This window comes from Prionailurus viverrinus, chromosome C1 (genome assembly GCF_022837055.1).
Source record: "Prionailurus viverrinus isolate Anna chromosome C1, UM_Priviv_1.0, whole genome shotgun sequence".
NCBI lineage: Eukaryota > Metazoa > Chordata > Mammalia > Carnivora > Felidae > Prionailurus > Prionailurus viverrinus.
Window position 1 is genome coordinate 46,952,516 of NC_062568.1, and position 26,390 is coordinate 46,978,905.

Sequence of the window (26,390 nt, forward strand, 5' to 3'; positions counted from 1 at the left end):
AAGTTTAATTGGTATACATTTTTGTAGAAGACTGCTGGATACCGATGATGAGCTCAGTGACATTCAGACTGATTCAGTCCCATTGGAAGTACGGGACTGGTTGGCTTCTACTTTTACACGGAAAATGGGGATGATGAAAAAGAAATCTGAGGAAAAGCCAAAATTTCGAAGCATCGTGCATGCTGTTCAAGCTGGAATTTTTGTGGAAAGGTAAGTGACACTGTTAGTATCTCAAGATGATAAAATTTGGAAAGCAGGAGATAAACTTACCATATCAAAGTTATGTGAGTCAAATATTTTGCTTCTTGAAGAAAACTTCAATTATAAGTGTACATAGAATGAACAAATGTAGGGCTTTATTACGAGCTTGCCTATAACAAAAATGTTTTATCCTGGGTTTATTATTTTTATTTCTTTTAAAATGACATAAAGACTAAAAGCAAAGACTTGACTGACCAGTGCCCTCAAATGAACCTTTGTGAGTAACTGTTTAAGAAGTTATAACACACTCATATGTTACACAACTAATTTTACCTGTAAAATGTAACACTTCAGAAAAATGAGTTCTGTACTACATACTAAAATCAAACAGGCCTTTCTCAGTATTAAAGTGAAAAGACCATCCTCTTTCCATCATGGAAGGAAAGATCCCATGAGCTTTTGAAGAGTTTTTTAACATTTCTGTCACTGAAGCAAGGAATACTTGAGGGCTCCTAGAAGCACCAAATCAAATCGCTGTAGTTTCTGATGTGAAATACATGGTTTTGTTGCTGTTGTTTTGTTTTTTGTTTTTTAGTTTATTAATTTGAGGGAGAGAAAGAGAGCATGAGCAGGAGAAGAGCAAAGAGAGAGTGTATGGGGGAGAGAGAGAGAGAGAGATTGAGAGAGAGAGAGAATCCCAAGCAGGCTCCATGCTGCCCAGTGCCCCATGGCGGGGGTGCACAAGAGGGGGTGTGTGTGGGTCAGGGGTGCTGAACCCACGAACTCATGAGATCATGACCTGAGCAGAAACCAGAGTTTGAGGCTTAACCACAAGGTGCCATCCAGGAGCCCTGTGAAATACATGTTGATGTGGCCTAATTTTATATTCATTTAGCCCTTAAGAATACAGGCTTTTTTTTTTTTCTATCTAGGAAACAAGATGTTCTAGAATTAAAGTTAAAGACTTGAAATAAACGTGTTACATCTGACAATTTAAAAAAATTAGTCTTTAGAAATCTCTTAGATTAAAAAACAATTAAATTATATTAAATGATATATAAAAAGATGAAACATTTTTGAAACTAATAAAATTGAGGAACAGATAATTTTTTGTCAGTGTACTTAAATTTAATAAAGACCACATCATTTTTCATCTTTTGACATCTCTACTTATTAATTTGAATGAACATTATAAACTTTAATTTTCCTCTGTTAAAGGAACAATAGGAACACATTTGGATTTCTAAAAATGTAAATGAGAATGCATTGCAAGAAGTATTTTATGCAATTTGAAAATATAAATACAGCACATAAAGCTTGAAGTATCTTGGCTTGTGCCTATATTATCTACAATAACAACCAGTCAGTGATTATTTAAATTATTTTGAGTATTTATTAACCATATCTAATTGGCTTTGATAACAGAATCTTCCATTAGTGTGGTGAGGAGATACCCACACCCCCTTACAAGATGCATAAACTGGTCCCAACTCTGCTGGGTGGGACCAGAAGTCTGCAACAGGGAGGCAGGGCTGGAGAGAAGGAATATCTATTCCCATTAAAAAAAAAAAAAACAATTTTGGAAAGTGTGTGACAGTTATTGATTCTCATTAACATCAAATTGATATTAACATCTCAATAGGAGTTCAGAAAGTCAGTGAAAGAATCACAGATAAAAGACAGTATGTGTGATTTGCTGAAAGAATATGTATTTGGTCTTTTTAAAGAAAATATTGTAGGACTTGGCAAACTAAAAAGGAGGCAAACTGTGGAGGTAAATTTCTATTCCCACCCAATAAAAGATTAAGATTTCTTCAAAATACATTGATATCCTACATTTTCATTTTTTCCATATGCTACATAAAATATTTTAGTTAGTAGGTTATAGAGATATAAAATGTACTTAAGACAACTAAACCAGCATGCAGTCTGGAAGAAATCAATATACTACAAACACAAGGAAATGAAATCTCTTTATTACTCTTGTAGCCCCTTTAGTAGGTGCATAGAAATAATGGCATATGCTTCTCTTCAGTTTTCAAAGATAATTGTCTTCAGTTTTGAAAGTTAGAAAGACTTCCTGAGCATCCTGTCAAGTCTCCCCTCCCAAGACTCAGTGCCTTGGCAGGTCCCGGCAATTTGCTCATCCAAAAGTACCTCCAATCTACTTGCTTTTCCATCTCTACTCCTGCAATCCCAGTCTCCATTTCTGTTACCTGCCATCAGAAATGGGACAGTAGCTTTCCAGTTGGGCCTCCCTCTTCCACAGGTGCCCTCTCCAAACAAGTCAAGTTTAAATATATAAATTAGTCCCTGTCACTCTTAAGCTTAAAACCATCGGTTGATTTTCCATTTCACTTAGTATTAAAAGTGACTTCTGTATCATGGATTTGCAGGTTAGGCCCCTTTTACCTTCTCACCTTATTGAATGCTACCTTTATTTTTAACTGAGTATCTGTACTGCTCTGATTTCAACCCCATGAAGATCCCTAACTCTTTCTTCCCTTGGGGCCACTTGTCCTGTTATTCCCTCTACCAAAAGTGATTTTCCCCACCCTTCCCCCTTCCTGGTCCTTTCTGTCTTTTCAGAGGCCTTCCCTGAGTACTCTGTATACACTGTTCATCACTTTCTCTACCCTAACCAGCAGTTTACCTCATAGTGCTTAGTGTTGTTTTATATATATATGTGTGTGTGTATATATATATATATATATATATATATATATATATATATGTGTGTGTGTGTATAGTTTATTTATTTTGAGAGAGAGAAAAAGAATGAATGGGGGAGGGGCAGAGAGAGAGGGAGAGAAAGAAACCCAAGCAAGCCTCCACGTTCTACACTGAGTCCCGCTTAGGGGCTCAACCTCGTGACCATGAGATCATGAGCTGAGCCTCAATCAAGATCTGATGCTTAACCGACTGAGCCACCCAGGCACCCCTGTAATCATATATTTTTATTTATTGTCCCTCTTCACTGCTCAGTAAGCCCTGTGAAAGCAGCAGATGTAGTTTTCTTATTTGCCACTGGTCTCTTACCTAACGCGGTGTCTGACATAAAGTCATTTTTATTTTGTGTGTGTTGTTTTGTTTTGTTTTGTTTAGGTTTTGAATTATATTTTGCAATTGCAGTAAAAACTTCTAAAAATAATCCACCGTATTTCCAGTTGAACTTATACCACCTGAAGGAACCTAGGAAACTCACTATTCTTTTTCAGCAACTTCTAATATATCAGCTATTTACTCAAGTGTGAGGCAACTGTATTAAGGTTTCCCCTACATCGATTCTGATTCCAAACATCCTAATTTTTTGTCCTAATGTTTTACTCCAAATTATAGGATTGGAAAAGAATAATGGGAAAGTTTCTCTGTCTCCTCAGAAAGATAATCTGTTTTGTCTTTCTTTACATTCCATGTAAGGAAAACGCGCACTGATACTCATTTCTCAACCTACTCCAGGTCTAAGGAAACAGCACCAGAATTCCCACAGAGCCCAGGGAGCCCTGAAGAACCTAAGAACTGCAGCCAACAGCACTGGCTGCAGAATAGTGAGAACAGTAACATTAATACTAATAATGGCTTTCTTGTGTTGAGACTTATTATATTATGCTAGGCATTTACATCATTTACTCTTCACAAAAAGCTTATAATTATCCTTGTTTTACAGATGAGTGACATTAAATAGCTTTCCAAAGGTCACATAGATAGTGAGTAGCTAGTCTGTAATTGAAAGTAGGTCTTCTCTTCGTTACAGCCTACTGCCTTTCTCTGCCGTGAAGTCACACCAATTAAAAGTTACTTAATTTTTCTTACTCCTGATTATTATATTGACCTTCTGTTCCTAGTCCGTTATCCTTCTATTTCCTCTGTACCTCCATTTATTAGTAATAATGAATAGAAAAGACTGGTGCCTCAAAAAAAAAATCACAAAACAACTAAACATCATTATTGACAATAATTATTTTCTGGGTCTGTTGTAGTATAATTGCTAGTTCCCTTACCCTGCAAGACTAGAATAATTACACCTATCTCAATAGAGTAATTAATATAAGTATTTTTATTTATAAACTGCTCTAAAATCTTCCAATATAGATAGAGGATAAGGATAATTTTTTTATTATAACAAATTACCCACATTCAAAAATCATTTAGAGTCATTTAAAATAAACATAAAATGGAAATATAGAAATAAATAATGTCTGTAATAAAGTGGCAAAATACTTTATCAAGAAAACCTAGGATAGATATGTATGCAAATGCAGTATTTTAATTCTGAGCTTCCAAGAAGTCAAGATTAAAAAGGGAACCATGAATTTTTAGCATTTATTATTTTATGAAAAGATAGGTTTTACATAGAAATTAAGTAATACATCTTACAGATTTTTAATAGAAGGTATATTGAATCAAAAAGGTTAACATCTTCTGTAGTGGTTTTATTAAAAGCAGTTTTATTAAAGCTGCAAAACTTCCAAGTGACTATTCTTATGTTGGCCTCCCTTGTTTAACTAATGATATAATCATTAAATAATTATTTTATTCAGGCATTTTGGGAGAAGTTACAACAATATAGTCTATAAATGCAGCTTTCTTATGCACTAATAATATAAAAAGGGAAGTGATTAATAGTTAAATTCTTTCTTCCCAGGACTTTGTGGATGAACCATGTATCTTCCAGTTCTGAATTGAAGCCTATTGTTATTTCTACACATTGGGGTATCACACTGATCCTATTCTCACATGAACCAGTGGAGGCATTTCATATATTTGGTTTATATCATTTTGGTTGCCCATTAGAAGATGGAAAAAATCCAACAAATTACTGATTAATAAAACATTTTATTGATGCTATCAAAATAGAAATAAATTTGTTCTTTCTGCATAATTTTTCTTAAATTTTATTAAATGACAATTTGAACAGACTTAAGCAATTTTTGTCAATATGGTCTGCCCCAATGTTATTAGCTTAAAAATACAAAAGCTGTATAAATTCTGATGATACTATGTATTGTCTCTTATAGTTTATAATTTACATTTTATAAAAAACAAAGAATAAAGGAATACATAAAGGCAATAATTTTAATGACATTTCAGCTTCTAGATTGAAAATTTTGCCACATAAATGAACACAAAACAAGAATACCCTTCTGTCATTAATATGATGACATGCCAGAATGCTTTGTTGCATATACAAAGGACAGTCTCTTTTAATAAGATGAAGTTACAGGCAAGATGTCAATCATACTGACTTTGTAGGGTGGTTGTGCACAAATTCATTTGAGCATATTCCACATTGTAGATGCTCAATAAATGGTGACCATAGTTGTCATCGTTACCACAAAGGGAGCTTGTCCCTAACAATGAAAGTTGAAAAAGTCAAAAGTAATCTTTTCCCTCATCTCTTAAAAAATAGCTGAAAACTTTGAGTAAATGAGTTTTATATATACACTTATTTTTCTCTTTCAGGATGTACAGAAAGTCCTATCACATGGTTGGTTTGGCATATCCAGAAGCTGTCATAATAACATTAAAGGTGAAATGATTTTAATTATTTTAACTTTTTCAAATAGTCATTTTTCAAATCTTAAAATGGTTGGGAGAACATGAAAATAGGTCTTTGCTGCAGCTTATATGTTTGTATATAAGTAGTATTTTAACCATTTTCAACGTCGTGTGTTCTGAATCATGACTCATTGTAGACTTAAATGAGGATTGATTGACACCAACAAGCTATCAATGCATATGCACGTGTGTGCACACACATATGTGCTTTCTTTTCTTCTTTGTGCTTTATTTAGGTGGATCTTGAATTCAGTTTTGAGATGGCACCAGGACTTGTCAGAATATACATATCTTGTTATGTATATACTATGGAAAAGTTGCATGCATTAAAAAAATATTTCAGGACAAAACTTACATGAAAGAAATTTGTTTGGAATTTTAGTTCTGAGAAAATATAAAAGATAAAATTAAGAAAGAAAACAAAAGAAATTTGTCTCTCTCATCTCTGCTTTTCCTGTGGTTGAGGCCCCATTGCAGTATTAAATATGTTAGAAATAACTAGAGTCAAAACTCTGAAGTGGTAAAAGTTTTGGATTCACTTGTCTCCACTGTGTGTGCCCATGTGAGCACTGTTCCTATTTCTAGAGGCAGTTTGTAGGCTTATTATTCAATATCTCTTATTTCTTTCTATTGTTGAATTTGGGTAGAGACATTCAACTTTGTCTCCTCTAATAGTTTCATGGTTGTTTTCCTGTATCACCCAAGAATTTAAAGGACACTGGCAACAGAATATCCTGATTTGCTTTATTTGTGATTTATTAAACTCTTTTTCTAGTTTCAATTTATATTGTTTTCTTTTGTTAATTTATTTTTAAGGGTACCCTTTGCATTTTTTTTTTCTCTGTTCCATATTAGACTTTCATCTTATTAACTTAAAAGGATAGTTTTTCTTCGGCACTTTTTTATGTTTATGTTTCTTTTTTTTTAATGTTTATTAATTTTTGAGAGAGAGAGAGACAGCATGAGTGGGAGAGGGGCAGAGAGAGAGGGAGACACAGAATCTGAAGCAGGCTGCAGGCTCTGTGCTGTCAGCACAGAGCCCAACATGGGGCTTGAACTCACAAACCGTGAGATCACAACCTGAGCTGAACTCAGCTGCTTAACTGACTGAGCCACCCAGGGGCCCCTGTGTTTATGTTTCTAAAGCTATAATAAAGGAGTATATAACTGAAATGTCACATTGTAGGATATTAATTACTCCTTAGATCTTGTGAGATTTTTATTTACTCAAATGTGGGCAAGAATGTTACTTATTTTTATTTTTCTTATTTTAATAACCTTTACTTAGAAACCAACACAATGTTTTAGTATGAGAGAAAGTAAACATTTTTCTAAAGTTCAGTATAGAAAAAATATATAAACTAACAGGTTGCAGAAGGAAATAGCCACCAGTAAAGAATATTTTTGTTAAATAGTTCTTATTTCCTGAGATACCTTCTTGTCTTGTTTGTTCTTAATCAAGCATCTGCAGTAGTTTATAAATGTAAATTATCATTGTTGATAAAAATCCCCCAAAGTAGAGAACTAACCTTTTACTCAGTGGGAAACCCCTAGCAGGAACTATAAATAGCAGCTTCCTAACAATCTGAACTAATTCTTCTGTGTTAGCTTTGGAATTTGATAAAAGATTTGTTGGCCTCATTTGAGCTTTACGATGGCAAAATGCCTTCTAAGACAACTTTTAGAGATTCTAAATTTACAAACAGATAAAGCAAGTGTTTGGGGATCAAATCAGGGCCAAATGTGAGGAATTTAACAAAAGCATGCAAGCAAATAAAACAAAAATATTTCATTGCTGTTTTCAAGTGATTAAAATTACCATTGGAAGCTGTTATTACTATTTTCAAAAGCAGTATTTTTAAAAGAGACTGAATACTTTTTATCAGATTCTCAGGTTTCATCATGTTATAGTACAGATAATTGGCCTCTGTAAAAATGTGTTAAATGAACAAAGTTCTAAACAATGCCAGCCCAAATTCAAAATTAATACCTAGCTTTAAGGTTGCCCACTTACTATTCAATAGTAAACCTGTTGTGTGTATGTAAACCCACACTATGCTAATAGTTTCTAATCATCAGAGCTGACTGTTGTATTTCTTTTAATTTTTAAAATTTCAGTGATTTGTTTAGTATTGGAGCTCCAAATTTACATTAAAACCTCCTTAGTATATAGGACTTAATATCACTTGTTACAAGTCCATTTTGTGAACACCTCTGCAAGTATTCATCCTGCAATTACCCAAAGCAAACATCAGGAGGTAGCTGTAACAGTTTGGCTTTATCTCCCACTGGCAGTGGTTTTTTTCCAAGGGTAGGTATGTGTTTGCCTATAAGCCTGACCACTTCCCTAAAGAATCTCCTGAAATGCTGCAATTACTCTCCTCTTCCTTCATGTCAGTCAAAAGACCCACTTCTTTTTCCTTTTCATCTGTCCTTGGAGGAAAGTGTAAATGAATGGGTCAAGGGTACAGTGAGTAACAAGGTTGTATATACTCTACCTTTCTAGGGTGTTTGCATCTTAAAGGAAGACATAAAATATCAAAGCTTTAAACCAAAGTACTAACTCTTAGGGTGCAATTTCAAGCCGTGTAGAAGGTGGTGGATGGGAAAGAGAAGTTGGGGCTACTTTCCCCCATCTCCCCATTGACATCACCACATAACCCGTAATTCTACCTGAAAATGAAGCCCACTCTGAGAAAGTGACTTATGGTATGAATTTGAAGAGAGATTGAGGATAAGGTTAGTATTATAGTGTTAACAGGTTTATTACATCAAGTTTGATAACTTTGGGATTAAAGGATTAAGGAAAATCTTAACACTACATTACACATTATGGCCTCACTTTTGTGAACCCATGGATGCTAAGTGGCCCTGTCATATCAAACTCTGCAAAATATAGTCAGATGTTCTAAATTGAAATGTAACCTGCTGAATCTACAATGCTTGATCTTTTCATAGAGAGAAATAGAACTATATAATATTGCCATTTAAAGTATTTCCTCTTTTTTTTTACAGGATGTTGATAAATGGTCTTTTGATGTATTTGCCTTAAATGAAGCAAGTGGAGAGCACAGCCTGAAGTTTATGATTTATGAACTGTTTACCAGATATGATCTTATCAATCGTTTCAAGGTCAGAAACATGGGACAAAAGTGAAATGCTCTTAGAATTGGTTATCTGAATAAGAATGAAAAAGCAGAACATTGAGTCATTAATCAATGCATTTTTTAATGTTTCTAATTAGCAGGTCACAGAACTAGGGGATGAGTTTACCACACGATATATCCATTTTCCATGACTCACTGACATGTATCCACATGGATGTCATGAGGCCATTGTAGCATCATTCCAACAAGATACCAACATCCCCCTGAATTACTCCCAGAATAGTCATGTAGAGACTGTGAGCTATGTTTTCTTAAAAAAAAAAAGATGCTCTTCTATGTTTCACAAACACAGAATGAATCTTTATTGGCAGCTTTTCTTAAACTGAGATGAAAGGGCTTCTAATTAACTTCATTTAGAGCCATTTAAGCAACAGATTTGATCCAGATTTCTGAGCACTCTGAAACTTGTACCCTTCAGTATTTCCAATGGAATCATGGCATTTTTAGAGCTAGAGGGTACTGGGAGGTCATTTATTTTAATCCTTTGTACTACGGATAGAAAAAACAGACTTCAATTGTAACTGGGAATTTTACCCTTTTAAGAACTAGCCTTCTGTCTTGACTCTGGAAGATATAAACATTTAAAGACCACAATATGGGTGATATTGTTAATTCATCTCTCTTAGTTAAACACATGGGTTTATAATCTTAGGATTGAAAGCTAACAGGTTAATGAAATCATTTTTCGGAACAGCCTACATTTAACTGCAAAAAAACTCCTGCCCACATCTGACTCACAATTGTGTTCCATCCCGAACATTGTTGTGCTTATGTTGACTTAGTGCTACTATTTTATCAAAATATAATCATAATTATTACTTTTCGCAGATTCCTGTTTCTTGCCTAATTTGCTTTGCAGAAGCTTTAGAAGTTGGTTACAGCAAGTACAAAAATCCTTATCACAATTTGATTCATGCAGCTGATGTCACTCAAACTGTGCATTACATAATGCTTCATACAGGTATCATGGTAAGAAAGCTTTCTTAACTGAAGTTTGTTAGTTTGTAACATCAAATTCCTTTTCTCCATTTTGCCATTGTCCCTCTAATACACATAAAAGTATTATAAGAAGTAATCTTTTGTATTTTTTAGGGTTAGTGAGTTATTCATAATATACATTATCCAAAAAAATATTTTAACTCAATGATAAAAAGATACCCAGAGGCAAATGTAAATATACTGCAAATTTGCCAAAATTTGGACTCTAGAACATTTTGTTTATAAATTGTTTTCCCATAGGAATCAACCAAAAAAAGTGACCTAGATAAAAAGTCTTTGGGATAAAAGCTAGTTACAGTTCTCTTCCCTCATATTACCATGTTCTCCCAAGCTGACTTCAGTGGATTTTTCTCTTTTACTTGCATTGCTAATTATAATGAAATCTTAATAGGGATTTTGGAAATTATTTATGTGAATTTTTCCAAATTCTCCTTCCTTTTCTTTGCATCTGAATGAATCAATGAATAAGTAAATAAATAATCCAGCAGTGCAATCCTGGGACAACAGTGAGTTCATGTTAGGAACTCTGGCACTGCTTGGAATTTCTGAAATGTATCAGAGTTTAGGGTGACTCCCAGAAATGAAAAGGAAGGAATAACTCTTCTAAAAGTTCCACACTGACATGGGTTCAAAGGGATATAGTCCCTGTGAGTACCTTTTTGATTCCTTATGTGTCAGCCTACGCTGAAGCAGTGCCATAAAGTGCACGTACGTAGAATGTTCCACCAAACCCCATAATGTGCATTTCCTACCTATGTTGATTTCAGAAGTCACACCTGTTCTTTTGGGTCATTGGCACTCAGATCTATGTAACTAATGCTCTTTGGGGCCAAAAGATCCTCAATACCTCATCTTTCCACACCAGAGACTATTCCTAACCTGGTCCCAAGCAAAGTCCCTAGGGCCACAGTATGTTGTGCTGAAGATATTGAAAACTTATAACAGTTACATAATTATTATATTTTATCATATACAGGAAATTCTAATAATAATTTTATTTTTTCCTAAGAAACTATAGTATGTTGCTTACTATATATACCATCCACTTGCTGTGATTCATCCAATAGTGTCTCATATGATGACTAAAGAAATTGTCTACTCCACTTTTTCATCTTTCTTTTCCTCCAAAATATCACAGATCTATCAATGCCTTGGGCTCAGATCCTACTCCTAAGCCATGTTTCAATTATCTGTTGCTCTAAAACAAACTACTCTAAAATTTAGTGGCTTCAAACAACAATTTATCAATATCTCTCAAGGGTCTAGTTAGAAGGGTCCCAACTAGCAGGTTCTCACTGTGGTCTCTCATGGGCTTACAATCAGCTAGCAAGTATGGCTGAAGTTATCTAAGGACATCACTGGGAAAGACATCCATGGTGGCTCAGTCACTGGCTGGCAGTTGATAATGGCTAATGGTTGGAGCTCAGCTGTCTTTTTTTTTAATTTTTAGGTATTTATTTATTTAGTTATTTGTGTAGCAAGGGGGAGGGAGGAGCAGAGAGAGAGAGAAAGAGACAGAATCCCAAGCAAGCTCCACACTGTCAGTGCAGAGCCTGAGGCAGGGCTCGAACTTACAAACCGTGAGATCATGACCTGAGCTGAGATTAAGAGTTGGATGCTTAATCAACTGAGCCACCCAGGCACCCCTTAGCTGGGCTTTTCATAAAGGATTTTCTTGGAATATTACTACCAATTCAAGAGAAATATGCATTCTACAACAATATTGCAAAGTAATATATCCTGCTTTGGAGTTAAATCCTATTTAGGTGAGGCAGAAATCTCAAAAACCTTAACTGATACAGTAGCATGACCTTCTCATGACCTTATTGAAGGCTGAACTTACATGTATTGTCAACCTCATACCTTGGGTTTTCCTATTGTAAGGTATAGGTATGGGCATCACAGACTTAAGGTATAAACATGCCCATTGGCTGAGATCAAATGCAGCCATGTCTGGACTTGCTTGGTCCTGGGTTGAAGTTTATGCACTCTTCTTTCTGGGAGTCTGATTTGGCATGGAAAGGGATGGAGTAGAAGTTAACAATAATAAGTAGAAAATAAAGCATTCAAAGATAGAGTTTTAAAATATTATAAGCTTTTAAAAAGTAGCATATGTAACCTTCTTTATAACTGTTTCTAGTATGTGCACTCACACACACACACACACACACACACACACACACACACGCACATTCTTTTAAAGTTCCTTTGGTTCTAATAAGACTTCATCATCACAGCTGTTTTTTGAACTCTTTGCCTCCTGACAGCTGCAAATGCTGTTCTACTTGAAAAAGTTGCTTCACTACCTTCCTGGTTAGAGCTGCTTACTGTTTCCTTTCTAAGGCCTTGGTCTTGAATCTGATAGCCAGATGGTTTTCAAGTGTGGCATTTCCTCTTTCCTGAGTTCTGTGGCTTTGAAAAAGTTAACTCAAAAACATAACATGTAAGTGGTACCCTGGAATGGAAACTGAAGTGATTCAGTTTTTTCAGAACTTAATAGAATGGAAAAGTAAAGCCTTCAGTCTAATAAAATATCTACTTTGATTATGACATGCAGTGAGAAGATATATGCCATTTTATGCTGGGAGGTAACCAAAATTTCTTCATTTAAAAATGTTTCTGCTTAAGTACATTTTATTTTCGCTATCAGTGTAAAGGGAGCTAAATAAAAGTCTCCTATTTTAGCCTCAGAATCTCTGTTCTGAAATGAAATCTCTGTTTGAAGAAACGAAGGATGCTGTATTATTGGTAAATAGAGACATTCAAATCCACAATGGAACTTTTTCCTCGGAATTGTGAGGAGGACTTTTTCCTGGATATACCAAGCCATTCCAACTTCTCCAGAATACTGGACAAAGCTGGTCCAGCCCGGCAGGACTCCTAGAAGTTGACGTTAGTGAAGATCACATAGTCACTCTTTGAGAGGACCATAACTTACCAGTCATAAACATAACTTCACTCTACTTTAGCAGGTTTTGTTGGAGGAACTTGTTTCTGATTTATTCATCCTTCAGCAAAAATGTGTTAGTGGGCTCTTTAATCATCCATTAGTTTGGCCATTACAAAAACAGCCTTGTGGAAGATTGTAACTGTTGTCCAAGATCAGGAAGATACATTTAAACTACAGAGAGTAATGAGAAATTTTATGATAGATGCTAAGAGGAAAGGCAAAATGAATTACGAATTTATTGACAGTGTTGCCAAAACTAGATTTCACTGCCAGCTTTATTATAGCTTTGGGAAAGTTACTGAAGTCACTGACTTCAGTATTTTAGTTGATGTCCTGCTGTTTCAGGACAGTCTTATCTGTGTGACATTTATGGAGCACTCCAGTGGCAGCCCCAAATTGTCAGGTGACTCACACAGCCTGTCACCTGCAAAGTGTTCTAAGGGCCAGTGCCTGAAGGGGATTGTGATGAAGCCAGTGTCCTTTCATTTGTTAATGTCAGATGGGATACTCTTGGCTTGGGAGTAGACACTGCAGAGAGATTGGATGTCGGTACAGCCTCTGTCTCTTTCTATCCTTTATCACTTAGTTAACTTGTAGTTCTTTGCCAAGGTGACAGTGGTGTGTGGTAGCTCAATCCATTTGCTAAAGAGCAAATTCCTTCACCAAGTGCTACCAAGCCACCTTCAAATATCTCATTGAATTTCAAATCATCCGAGGTCTTGAAAGGAACACTTGTATTTAAGGGCTCCTGGCACTGTGTTCTAACATTAAGAGTAAAAGAAAGAAAGATGATGTGAGATCTATTTCCTTTGGCAGTTGCAGTCTACTGACCACACCCAGAAATAGACCCCCACACTCTGGAATGACTCAGTTGTTCTCCAATCAGTCTACAGAAAATGTACCACTCTGTCTGTGTTCTATAAACTGTGTGGGAATTCTGTTTTTACAAACGGCTTCCCAGACAGCAATGTTTGGAAGAGTGGAAAGGGTACAGGCTTTCAAGGCAATCAGACATAGGTGTGAAATCCTGCTCTACCACTACCCTAGCTCACTCGCTCTCTACCTTGGTTTTCTTGTCATTAATAATATATGGTTAATAATACTGACCACCAATGAAGAGTCATTGGTATCATATATGTAAAGCACCTAACCTAGTTCCTGACACATAATGGGTATTAACACACACCCTCACGTCAATAACAATTATTAACTTATTTTTATTATATATTACTTTATGTGTATTATGTATTAATATTATTATAACACTCACTTTCTATACTGGGTAAGTTATAGCAAACTATGTCATCCTATTCAAAGGGATAGAGAAAAAGTACCCAACCCAATAATTTAACTAAAAGAGTTATTAACTATGCTCTTTTAGACACACCAGGAACTAATAGGTCAATGTGATTTTCTGACCTGAAATTCTTCCAACCTTACACATACACACACACACACACTGAAAAATTGAGGTATGAAAATTTACATCATAAGTCTTAGAGCTTTATTAGCTTCTACCCATCAATATACCCAGTTAAATTATCTAGAAATTCTGCTTTTGAAACCTTAGAAGAATGTGTTCTGCATATTACCTCCCTCAAGTAACAAATGCTGTTGTCATCCATGGAAGGAATATTTTTATCCCTGGAAGGAACAGAAACTTTGAAATCAGATTTGGGGGTGAATTCCTGCTCTTCCAGTTGATAGCTATGTGGCCTTTGGCAGGTTGATTCAATTCTTTAGGATTCAGCTTTGTTTGCTGCCAGATGAAGGTAAAAATACTTACCTCATAAATGGAAAATAGGATGGTTATACAAATTAGAGACCATATAACTAAAATATCCAGTTAATGTTAGTTTCTTCTTTCTTTCTGTCATCATTGTGCGAACTGTTGATAGCGGTCAGTATCTCCCTATGATGTAATTTGAGGACTTCTCATTTTTAGAGTTAGTTTCCCTGAGCATTCCTCTATGCAAAGTGCAAACTGTAGTTTAGATGAAGCACAGTGTCTGCACTGCTCATGACTCATCATTTTTACCCTTTATGCCTGTCCGTGAGGAATCAGAAGAGTATAGGTTACGTATGGATCACTATGCTAGTTGGGAAGAGTGATAGGATTCAGTCTCATTCTCTCTGGCGTGTCCTCGTGCATCATTTACAAAATCTATGAATTTAAGCATTCATTTTCTGAGTTAGAATTCTCATTTGGCACCAGTGTAAAATGAATTAACAACCAAGGAGCTAAAAAATCAGCCCCAAATTCTACTTTTGCTAATGCAGAATAGATGTGCTTTTAAATTGAGTGTGAGGGTTCAGCATTTCTCTCTTTCCAAACCATTTTATAATTTAAAATTATTTATTAGGGCTATAATGTGGCAATAAATAAGAGAGATTCATGGAAGAAGTACTATTTATGGGAAGCAGAGAATAATGAGACTAAAAACAGGAAATAAGCATAATCAATTTTGACAGCTAGGAAGATAATAATTTTAAATACTTATGAATAATCTATAATTAAAATTTATCTCTGCTGCCCTAATTGTGTTTTTGTATAATTGCAACTTCATATTCTATGTTATTATAGATATTGTATGTTACTTTTTTAAAATCACAGTTAAATATATAAATCTTAAATATAATCAATAGGAAATACTTAAGAAAACAGGTGACTTTTTTTCTAGGAATTTTTTTTATAAAACAATGGGTTTCTGGGGGCTCAAGAACTGGTTTAACTTTAGTTGCTTGCTATTCATTTCATGGTGTTTAATTCCACAGTCTCGCTGGGGACATTGGAGGCTCAGTCTTACTTCAGTTTATAATACAGCCCATTCTTCCTTTTAATGACTCACAATTAAATGCACCCATAAACACAGAATAGCTAGCTATATCAACTCCCTTTGGTTCTGAAAATCATTTCTGCTTCCGTCATCCAGCTGTGAGACTATTCTTGAATTGCAATCACTAAAGATATGTTAGCTCACTATTATTTCCCAGACTCAATGCCTTCTACAGTGCATTTAAGGTAATAAGTCCAGGAAAATGGCATCTGTTCTGTATTTTACTATATGACAAGATTTGTGAAAAGACACAGCGAATACATTAACTTAAAACTTCTTTTAAAATTCCACAGGGAATGATCACTAATTCTATTTTCATGAGAGCTCTGGCTGAGAGGGTAAATAACTTGTTTGCCTAATGATCGACAAAGATTTAAAACCAGAAATTGTCTGATTCCACAATCTCTTTCAACTATTCGTTACTACCTCCTCCTAATACCAAACTGGTGAAATTCAAGTCAACAGACAAATATTAAGTTCCTACTATGTGCCAATTACCATGATAGGTTATGTGAAGGGGAGCAAAGATTAATAAGATGATGCCTTTGTCAATTATGAAATTCAACAGTTGTCACCTCTCATTCCTGAGTCATGGACCTACAATGGCTCCCTCTTGCATTTTATACAAAATCCAAATTCATCAGCTCGAATCAAAGTAGTCTATCAACTCTTCCCATAAGCTGCACTCTCTTTCCATTCTCATTCCGCTTGACTTTCCAACACAATTGGCAATTCGACTTTCATATCAGCCTCTACACTCTCATTCTGCATTTGCTCTATTTAGATTCTCTCTGTTCCTAACACTGCATTTAGATACTAATCTTTGTCCATCCTTCTTTCAAGATCACTGCCATCAAATAGACATTCAATCTGCTCTTTGTACTTCAAACTGTGATCTTTTATCAAGTATGCATGTAGTTTACATTATATTTTTCTGTTGCTTTGTACAATTTAATTGTTTCAAGTATATGGAATGAGACTACTAAGAGCAAGCTCCATATCATTTGGATCCTCCATTACTACCATCAAGTACCACCTACTGGTGGTTCTATCCAATAGAACTGTCTGTGATGATAGGAACACTGCACTGTTCCATCTGGTAACTAGTTGCTACATGTGACTATGAAGCAGCTAAAATTTGGTTTCTGTGACTGGGAAAATGAGCTTAATTTTATTTAATTATATTTATTTTCAGTTTAAGTGGTCACATGTGGTTACCATAATAGAGGAGTAAAACTGTTATGTTAAATGTCAGTGATGAATAAACTATCAAATTACCAAAGTAGGCTTATAATAGCAGAGAAATTTGTTAAACCATCCAATGGATAACAGAACGATCAATGTATATTGAAGCAGGTGGTCTGGATTTTATATGAAACATTTATTCTCTCTTTTATTACTAACTTATATGCACAGTCAAGAGTATGTGTGCTATGAAGAGCAAATTTAGTAAATTCTTAGAAACGCTTCCAGATTTTTAAATATAAAAACAAAGTTCAGTTTCTCTAATGAGAAAAGTGAATATTTTCAACTCTTAGGAAATTTCCTGATAGAAGAGTCTTCTACAAAAGTTGAGCTAAAAACAGTTCAATGATATATGGGCTATATGTTAAAAATTACTAAACTAAAAGAAATCACTAAACTATAATTGATTTCATGAGAACCCAAATTGCTAATTTTAATTAGCAACAAACCCCTTTGAATTCAAAAACCCAGTGAGGGTTCACCTTTTAAATCATAGAAAATTACTCCTTTTCTGATTAGCAAGGAACATTATAATGTCTCTTTTTGAATTTACAAGCCATGAAACAATCATTGACTTCATGAAGCATCCATTATGCAATTAATGTATGTGAAATAAGGGAAAAAAGTATTTTAAGATCAATAAAAATAGTTTAATGTATTTATACGACTACTTATACTGGATGCACTGAAAAATCTCTTTTGTAGAAATACAAGATGGCTCTGCTTTCTAAATACCATGGTATCTTTCTTTAATTTACTAGCACTGGCTCACTGAACTGGAAATTTTAGCAATGGTCTTTGCTGCTGCCATTCATGATTATGAGCATACAGGAACCACAAACAACTTTCACATTCAGACTAGGTAAGTTATATAAAGTATTAACTTTTAATTAAAACTTGAAATTTATTTTCCACATATTACTTATTTTTAAGAAAATTTAAAAAACAGTGAATATGTCTAATAAGAATAGTTTTAATAGATTTTAGCAAAATTCCTTAAGCTAACAAACGATTATTATTTATCAAGAAAATTGTACAAATATTTGGTGACATATTTAGCGTTTTAGAGAATGTAAAAATGTGTCATACAACTTCTTTCTGCTCAGAATTAATATTCTGAACTATCACATAAGTCAGACATCTGCTCACTGAGACAAATCTTACAACATATTGTTTAAGGCATCAGTTTAGTATCATTATGTATTTGAAAGTAATAAAATTGTACTTCTGAAAAAAAATCAAAGAAACTGTATTTCCAGGTTAGCATGAAGTTCTAAGCTTAAAATAATTAGAAAATGATATTTTTTAGTGATGGTAATAATGGCAGTTATTAGAATCAAAATACCAGAGTGGAGATATATTTATCATCACAAAATCACAGATTGGGTGGTTTAAATAACAGAAATTTTCTCACAGTTTTGGAGTCTAGAAGTCCAAGAAATGTCAGCAGGTTTGGTTTCTGCTGAAACCCCTCTCGTTGGCTTGCAGATGGCTGCTCTTTCACTGTTTTCACATGGCTTTTTTTCTGTGGGTACACATTCCTGGTATCTCTTTCTCTTCCTATAAGAAAAATACCACCATATTGATTAGGCCTCACCCTTATGACCTCATTTAACTTTAATTACCTCTTTAAAAGCCTTTCTCCACATATAGTCCCATTCTAAGGTACAAAGGGTGAGTACATCAACATAAGGATTTGGGAGGGAAATAATTCAGTTCGTAACAGAAAGGTGCTCTCTGCTCTTTTGGTTGCACAGAGATCTCAGTGCCTGGGAGGCAGAACGTGTCTAGGACCCATCATGATCCAATTCGCTTTCTATACATTGGATCCTGAAATTTCTCTGTCTTTTACTAGTCAAATATGCTTGAGATGGAGATGTACATTGACAGACTGATGTTTCTCTGGAACTACTGTAGACCTGTCTATTCTTGTTGAGGGAAAATTAAATTTATTTTTTACTTTTTCATTTTTTAAATTAATAGACTTTATTTCTTAGAGCAGCTTTAGATTCTCAGAAAAACTGAAAAGTACATAGTTTCCATGTACTCTTTCTGTACCCTACAGCTTCCCCTATTGTTAACATCTTGCATCAGTATGGTACATTTGTTATAATTAATGAAATATTATTTGTAATTATTATTCACTAAAAGTCCATAGTACATATTCTGGCGTAGTCTTTGTGCTATATATCACTCATTTCTTTTCACTGGTGAACAACAAACATTACATTGTATGCATGTGGCAAAGGTTCTCTCCTTATTCACCAATTGACAGATATCTTGGTTACTTCCAAATTTTTGAATAAAGGTTATAAATAAAGAGGCTATAAACATTTATGTGCAGGTTTTTGTGTGGTTTGTTCATTTGTTTTTTAATAGCAGTATTGTTAACACCTGATTTTGCAGCTATAGGAAATTATTTTTCAATGTGGGGAGCATAGGAACATTTTATTGAAATATTAGACATTTTTAGTGCCTCAAGTGACTTAGTGACAGAAAGCCACATTATGGATCATCTGGTCAAAGTCTCACAACCTAAGCAGAGAAAAAAACCTCAAGAGGTGAAATGATCTATCTATGTACACATAGTCAGCTGATGGCAGTAGCAGAATTCAGAAGCTGAGAAGAGGGATACTCTCAATCTAGCCTCTTCCTACAACTCTGATCCCATGGCCAGAGGCAGATGCATGATACTTCCAGTCTTCTATAGCCTGAAATGGGATGGGCTTAGAAAACGTGGTCCCTTGATGGAGACAGAGGGAGAGTTGAAATACAGTGAAATATTGAAGAAGGCATTCTGTGTAAACCCAGAGGCCCTAAGATTGGCAGAACAAGAAGGGAAAAAAGAGACATTGAGGTCAGGTCATGTGGAAGGGGGTGTTAATAACCTACACATTTGCAGAGTGGAGAGAGTTGTTCCATTTTTGTGCTGAACATCAGAGCAAAGGTAGACTGTGCAGATCATTTTTTCTTGTCAAAGACTCTTCCACATCCCCTGAATCCATAATGAGTGAGATTTTAATTAAAGATAGCTCATTACTGAACTGAGCCCTGTATAGGGCAATAGTTTTAGGAGAAAAGGAGCAAGAGATTTGTTACCAATGAACACTTCTTATTTCTACTTTGAAAAGTGAAGGCAATGGACTGGCTTTCTCCAGCAGCAGTGTCAGGCTGTCTCTTCTAGCTTTCTCCTTTACCATCCATTTACAACTGGAGGAAGAGTCCTAACTTACTTATACTTTGGACTGCAGAGAAGGATAAGGAAATGGAGAAAAAGAAGGAGGTGGTGGAAGAGAAGGAAGAAGGGAAGGAGAAGAAGAAAAAGAGTAAAGGAAAAGGAGAGGGAGGAGGAAGAATTCTTTTTCCCCCCAATTTTACATGAAGAAATTGTATATAAAGGAGAGAAAAGGTCTAGTATTTTATTTTGTTATAAATTGCCTATCAGGATCAATTTAAAGGATTAATTATACAAGAACTTGAAAATTCTATGAATAAAAAGTTGTAATAACCACAAATCTAACAATATAGTGTGCTTTTAAAACTCTATTGCCTTTATATTATGTCCAAGAAAAAATAAGGTCTTATGTTACTTATATCAATAATTCTATTGTATTTTATATTATTCATTTTTACTTGAATTTAAAATGCTTTTCTAATTTGGAAAACTCTATACTGGGTAATGAAAAGTGAAAAATAATTTAGAACATAGTGCAGTGCTAAATTTGAGTTCAATACACACATTAAAATACATGAAATCCTTGAAAGTGTAAATAAATAAAAATAATTTTTTTGTGAAAATACTGAGCTACATGTTACTATGGATACTGAATGTTGCTTAGAGTTGTTCTTTTCTTAGCAGTCAAAGACCATCTCAAACATTAAGACAGTGCTGTATTCTCAAAATCCTGTTGATTTATGAGACAAAATCATAATAGTTTCTTACAATTAAATCTGGTTCAAAAATACATTTTTGCTTAATGCTGAAAGTAGAAGACAGTATTACTTGGAGCTATATCATGTAATAACACTGTCATGATTAGATTTGAGGTCATATGACACAAATGATATGAGATTTACAAGTCAGTTTTTCCCATAATCTGAGTGAAATTCTAGAGATTGGAAACATATATTTAATTATCTTTTAAATAAGGATTGCAGGTGTACTTTTCTGTATATTGAGTTATGATTATCGGTTAAGGAATTTTTAGGCCATGGTTGAAATTAAAACTATTTTGAAGTTATGTACTATTAGCTAATTACATATGTTTTTCTACTTCTATGATAGTCTAGAAACAGAAGATACGTAATTGTTCTTCTTAATAGGTCATTTTCCCTATGCTGGATTAATAATTAAGCTTGGTTTATCTGGTAGATTATTAGATACAAATCTCGAATAGGTAGCTTACAACAAAAACCAGGTTTCTTTAGTTCTTTCTTTTATGTATCCTCATCTATTCTTTTTTTTTTTTTTTTTTTTTTTTTTTGGTAAACATTCAGTGGTGAGTGCTATAATCAGTACTACTGACTGAAAAGCCTAAAACAAACAGTAAGTCTTAGTGAGGCTTAGTAAGACAAAAGTATATCCCTACCAGAAGGAACGAAAAATGAAGAATCTGGGCATTGGGAAAAGTGGAGGCAAAGTTGTACAGGTTTTAGATTGACTTTCCTTTTGCTATTTTTGCTGCCTACTTCCAACTTGCCAACTTATATACATGGATTTACCATTTTAATTCATCGAACATAGTGGTTCTGCTTCCATTCCACACTTGCAAAATGATCTGGCAACCTAAGAAAATAGAGGAATAAGCAACCAGAGCTCCATTATACAGATGTGAGAATGCTTGGAATATTTCAAACTTTATGCTAGAATACTAACTTCAACAATGCAACTTGAAATAGTTTCAAACTTTATGCTAGAATACTAACTTCAACAATGCAACTTGAAATAGTTTATTTGATCAAGTGACATGATAAAATGATGTGAAAATATGGACAGGTGAAAAACAAAAGAAAACTTCCCTTGATGAATTCATTATTTTAAAATGTTCATTATAAATTGGTGGTGAAACATACATTTTGTTTAAAAAATGATTTTCTCAGTTAATTTAATGCTATGGGATCAAAATATTCAAATTGAATTGCAACATTATATGGGAGAAAAAAAAACTAGAATCATAAATAGACCAAATGATTTATATTATCCCCTCCATCCTCCATCCCCCACCCAAAGTAATTTTAGTCCAAGCTAATAGGAAATAGTGGGTAATCAACTATCTGGAATGGGTAGATTCATCAACAGAGGGTTGATTCATTCAGATTGAATGAAGATGTCAAGTAATTTTTTTCCCTTTGTTTGGCATATCTAAATTAAATCACAGGTATCTGGATTACAAATTTAAAGGAAAAGGCATAATATATTCAAACTATGATAATTAAAAGGAAATGAAACACTATAACCAAGTGGGATTTAGTCCCAAGTTTAACATTCAAAAATCAGTTAAGGTAATCATCATATCAACATGCTAAAGAACAAAAACACATGATGATATCAAGATGCAGAAAAGGCATTTGACAAAATCCAACACCATTCATGATAAAAATGCTCAGTAAACTAGGAATATAGGAGACTTTCCTCAACTTGATGAAGAATGTCTACAAAAACTTGACAACTAATATCACACTTCACAGTGAGAAACTTGAAGTTTTTCCACTAAGATCAGGAACCAGACAAGGATGTTCCTTCTCACTACTTTTTTTTTTTAATATCACAGTGGAAGTCCTACTTAATGCAATAAGATAAGAAAAGGAAACAAAAGGTATAGAGATTGGGAAAGATGGCATAAAACTGTCTTTGTTCACAAGTGACATGATAGTTTATATAGAAAATCCAAAAGAATTGATGAAAAAACTTATAGAACTAACAAGCAATTACAGAAACTTTGCAGGATATAGGGTTAACACACAAAATTCAGCTATTTTCCTGTATACCAGCAATGAACAAGTGGAATTTGAAATTAAAATCACAATATCATTTATATTAACATCAAAAAATTGAAATTCCAAACAAATGAAATACTTAGGTGTAAATCTAACAAAATATGGATAAGATATATACCAGGACAACTATAAAACCTGATGACAGAATCCAAAGAAGAACTAAATCAATGGAGAGATATTCCATGTTCATGGTAGGAAAATTCAGTATTGTCAAGATGTCAGTTCTTCTCAATTTGATCTACAGATTCAGTGCAATACCAAACTCCCAGAAAGTTATTTTGTGAATATTGACAAACAGAGTTAAAGTTTATATGGAAAAGCAAAAGAACCAGAATAGCCAATACGTTACTGAGGGAGAAGAACAACGTTGGAGAATTGACACTATCTAACTTCAAGACCCACTACAAAGCTACAGTAGTCAAGATAGTGTGGTAATGGTAAAAGAATAGACAAATAGATCAATGGAACAGAAGAAAGAGCCCAGAAATACACACACATAAATATAGTCAACTCATCTTTGATAAAGGAGTAAAGGCAGTGCAATAACCCAAAGATAGTCTGTTCAACAAATGGATCTGAAACTACTGAACATGCAAAAAAAAATCTGGACAGAGATCTTCACCTCACAATAACTTAAAATGGGTGATAGATCTAAATGTGAAATGCAAAATATAAAACTCTTAGAAGTTAACATGAGAGAAAACCTAGATGATCTTGGATGTGGCAGTGACTTTTTAAGTACAACACTAAAGGCAAAATTCATGAAAGAAATGATTAATAATCTGGAATTCATTAAAATTAAAACCTTGTGCTCTGGAAAAGACAATATCAAGATAATTAAGAGACCATCCACGAAGTGGGAGAAATTATTTGCAAAAGATACATCTGATAAGATACTGTCATGCAAAATACAAGAACTCTTTAAACTCTACAATAATAAATGACCTGACTTAAAAATGTGCCTTAACAGATGCCTCACCAAAGAAGATATACAGATGGAAATTAGCATATAAAAAGGGGCTCCACATTGTATGTCATCAGGGAAATGCAAATTAAAACAATGAGCTATCACTACACATCTATTAGAGTGGCTATAATCTGGAACACTGATGACACCAATTGTTGGTGAGGATGTGGAGCAACTGGAACTCTCATGCATTGCTAGTGGGAACGCAAAATGGTACAGCCACTTAGGAAGACCCTTTGGCAGTTTCTTACAAAACTAAACATATTCTTACTATTCAAGCCAGCAATTACACTCTTTCATATTTACCCAAAGGAGTTGAAAAATTATGTCCACACAACCTGAACAAGGAATTTATAGTAGGTTTATCCATAATGGCCCAAACTTGGAAGCAACTGAGATATCCTTGAGGATAGAATAGGTGAAAGGATAAATTTTGATAGATCCAGACAATAGAATATTATTCAGTTTTCAAAAGAATTGAGTTATGAAAAGACATGGAGGAATCTTATACGCATAATACTAAGTGCAAGAAGCCAGTCTAAAAAGGCTACATACTATATGATTTTAAATATATGACATTAGGAAAAGGCAAAACTATGGAGACAATAAGATTAGTGATTGCCAGGGGTTATGGGCATGGGAGGGAAGAACAGACAAAGCAGAGAGGATTTCTATGGCAGTGAAAATACTCTGTATAATGTCATAAGTGTGGATGCATGTCATTGTACATTTGTCCAAAGTCACAGAATGTGCAACACCAAGAGTGAATACTAATGTAAACTATGGACTTTGTTAATAACAATGCTCAATGTAGACCTATCAGTTATAACAAATGTACCACTCTGGTGGGGGCTGTTAATAATGGGGGGAGGGTGTTACACATGTTTGAGCTGAAGGGGTATATTGCAAATCTCTGTACCTTCTGCTAAATTTTTCTGTCAATCTATAACTGCTCTAAAAAAATAAGATTTATTTTTTTAAGTTATCATACAATTAAATTACTTTCATCAATTTGGATGTTGAATTAGAGAATTTTTACTGATGAGATAGATATCTTGTGACTTGAGTATTCTTATTCAACACTCATGAAATTTAAAGAATCCTGTACTTTACATTTTGTTTTTAATTCTCAGGTCAGATGTTGCCCTTTTATATAATGATCGCTCAGTCCTTGAGAATCACCATGTGAGTGCAGCTTATCGGCTTATGCAAGAAGAAGAAATGAATGTTTTGATAAATTTATCCAAAGATGACTGGAGGTGAGTTTCAGAGGAAGCCTAGAGAAAATTTAATTTCAGGAAACAGTTAAGTGATGTGATTTAAAGTGAAGAAAATGGATGAAAATCAATCTTTTATTCATGTCATAAAAATTCCCTTTGACTAGATGACTCTAAGAAGGATTAGTACCTAGAAGACTTCCAGGAGCCAGTCTCTGCTGGTGGAAGTTAAACTATTTTCCAGGCTAATTCAACATCTGTTTGCATCATAGCCAACCCATAAGACCACATACCACACAACAAATACTTCCAGAGAGTAATTATGTACTCTCTTGAATGGAGCTCTGCTTAATTATACCAATATGTGGTCCTAAATAAATTCAAAATTGTAGTGTAATATGGATTCCTTCCTATATTATTTTTCTATATGTGGAGTTTAGCTTTTTTTAAAAAAAAATTCATTGTTTGAAGGAAAAAATTACAAACATAATATAGTAAAATGACCCAGATGCAGAGGGAAATCTTACCTTTTCTTCAGGGCATCCATCTGCTTAAGATAAACAAACAACAACAACAACAAAAAACATTCATGGATTGGTGATACTTGTTGCCATGTAGGGGGAGATAACAAGATGTACCCCTACTGCTCAGAGTAACTTTTCCTCCTTCTTCTACCTTTGGTCATCATCAACACCTTCATTTGACTATAAGGCTGCTGGATTTAGCAAATAAAGATAAAGGGTGTCTGGTTAAGTATGAATTTCTGATAAACATCGAGATATTTAGTGCAAATATGTCTGTATGTCCCTACTATTCAGTGAGACCTACTTATTTTTTTAAAAGCCTTATCTTTAACAAAGATTTTGTTAAAAGTTAGTGAGCTGAAAAGGTTCCCATTTAAATATCACAGGTTTTTAATTTTTTTCTTTAAATCAAGGTAAAAAGAAATGTTCAAAGAAATGCTTTGGGATGAAGAGCTACCTCAAAATGAATGAATGAATGAATGAATGAATGAATGAATGAATGAATTAAAGAATGAATGGTTTTTAAAACAAGCCCTAATTTCTGATGGTTACTTTTCCAAATACTCAAGCTTTCTGGTTTTTCAAGGCCACTTTTGAAGCTGTATAAAACATGGGCTCGCTTTTGCAACCTTGGAAGCAGATCTGATGGGGGGGCAGGGGGAGAAATTTGGGAACACAGTTTGGGCCTTTCATTTTATTCTGCAGGAAACAATAGCTCAGTTGTGTT

The 26,390-nt window shown here is 34.3% G+C and overlaps 1 protein-coding gene across 7 annotated transcripts in view; it reads left to right on the plus strand.

Annotated features, from left to right (window-relative positions):
• The window catches only part of PDE1A (phosphodiesterase 1A), a 243,374-nt gene that overhangs the window by 168,037 nt on the left and 48,947 nt on the right, over positions 1-26,390 (plus strand). For all 7 annotated transcript variants that reach the window (XM_047871055.1, XM_047871057.1, XM_047871058.1 and 4 more), the window contains 6 exons: positions 28-210; positions 5,665-5,731; positions 8,776-8,892; positions 9,756-9,896; positions 17,720-17,820; positions 25,056-25,181. In XM_047871055.1, coding sequence (XP_047727011.1) covers positions 28-210; positions 5,665-5,731; positions 8,776-8,892; positions 9,756-9,896; positions 17,720-17,820; positions 25,056-25,181 — 735 coding nt within the window. The remainder of the gene's footprint in view (positions 1-27; positions 211-5,664; positions 5,732-8,775; positions 8,893-9,755; positions 9,897-17,719; positions 17,821-25,055; positions 25,182-26,390) is intronic.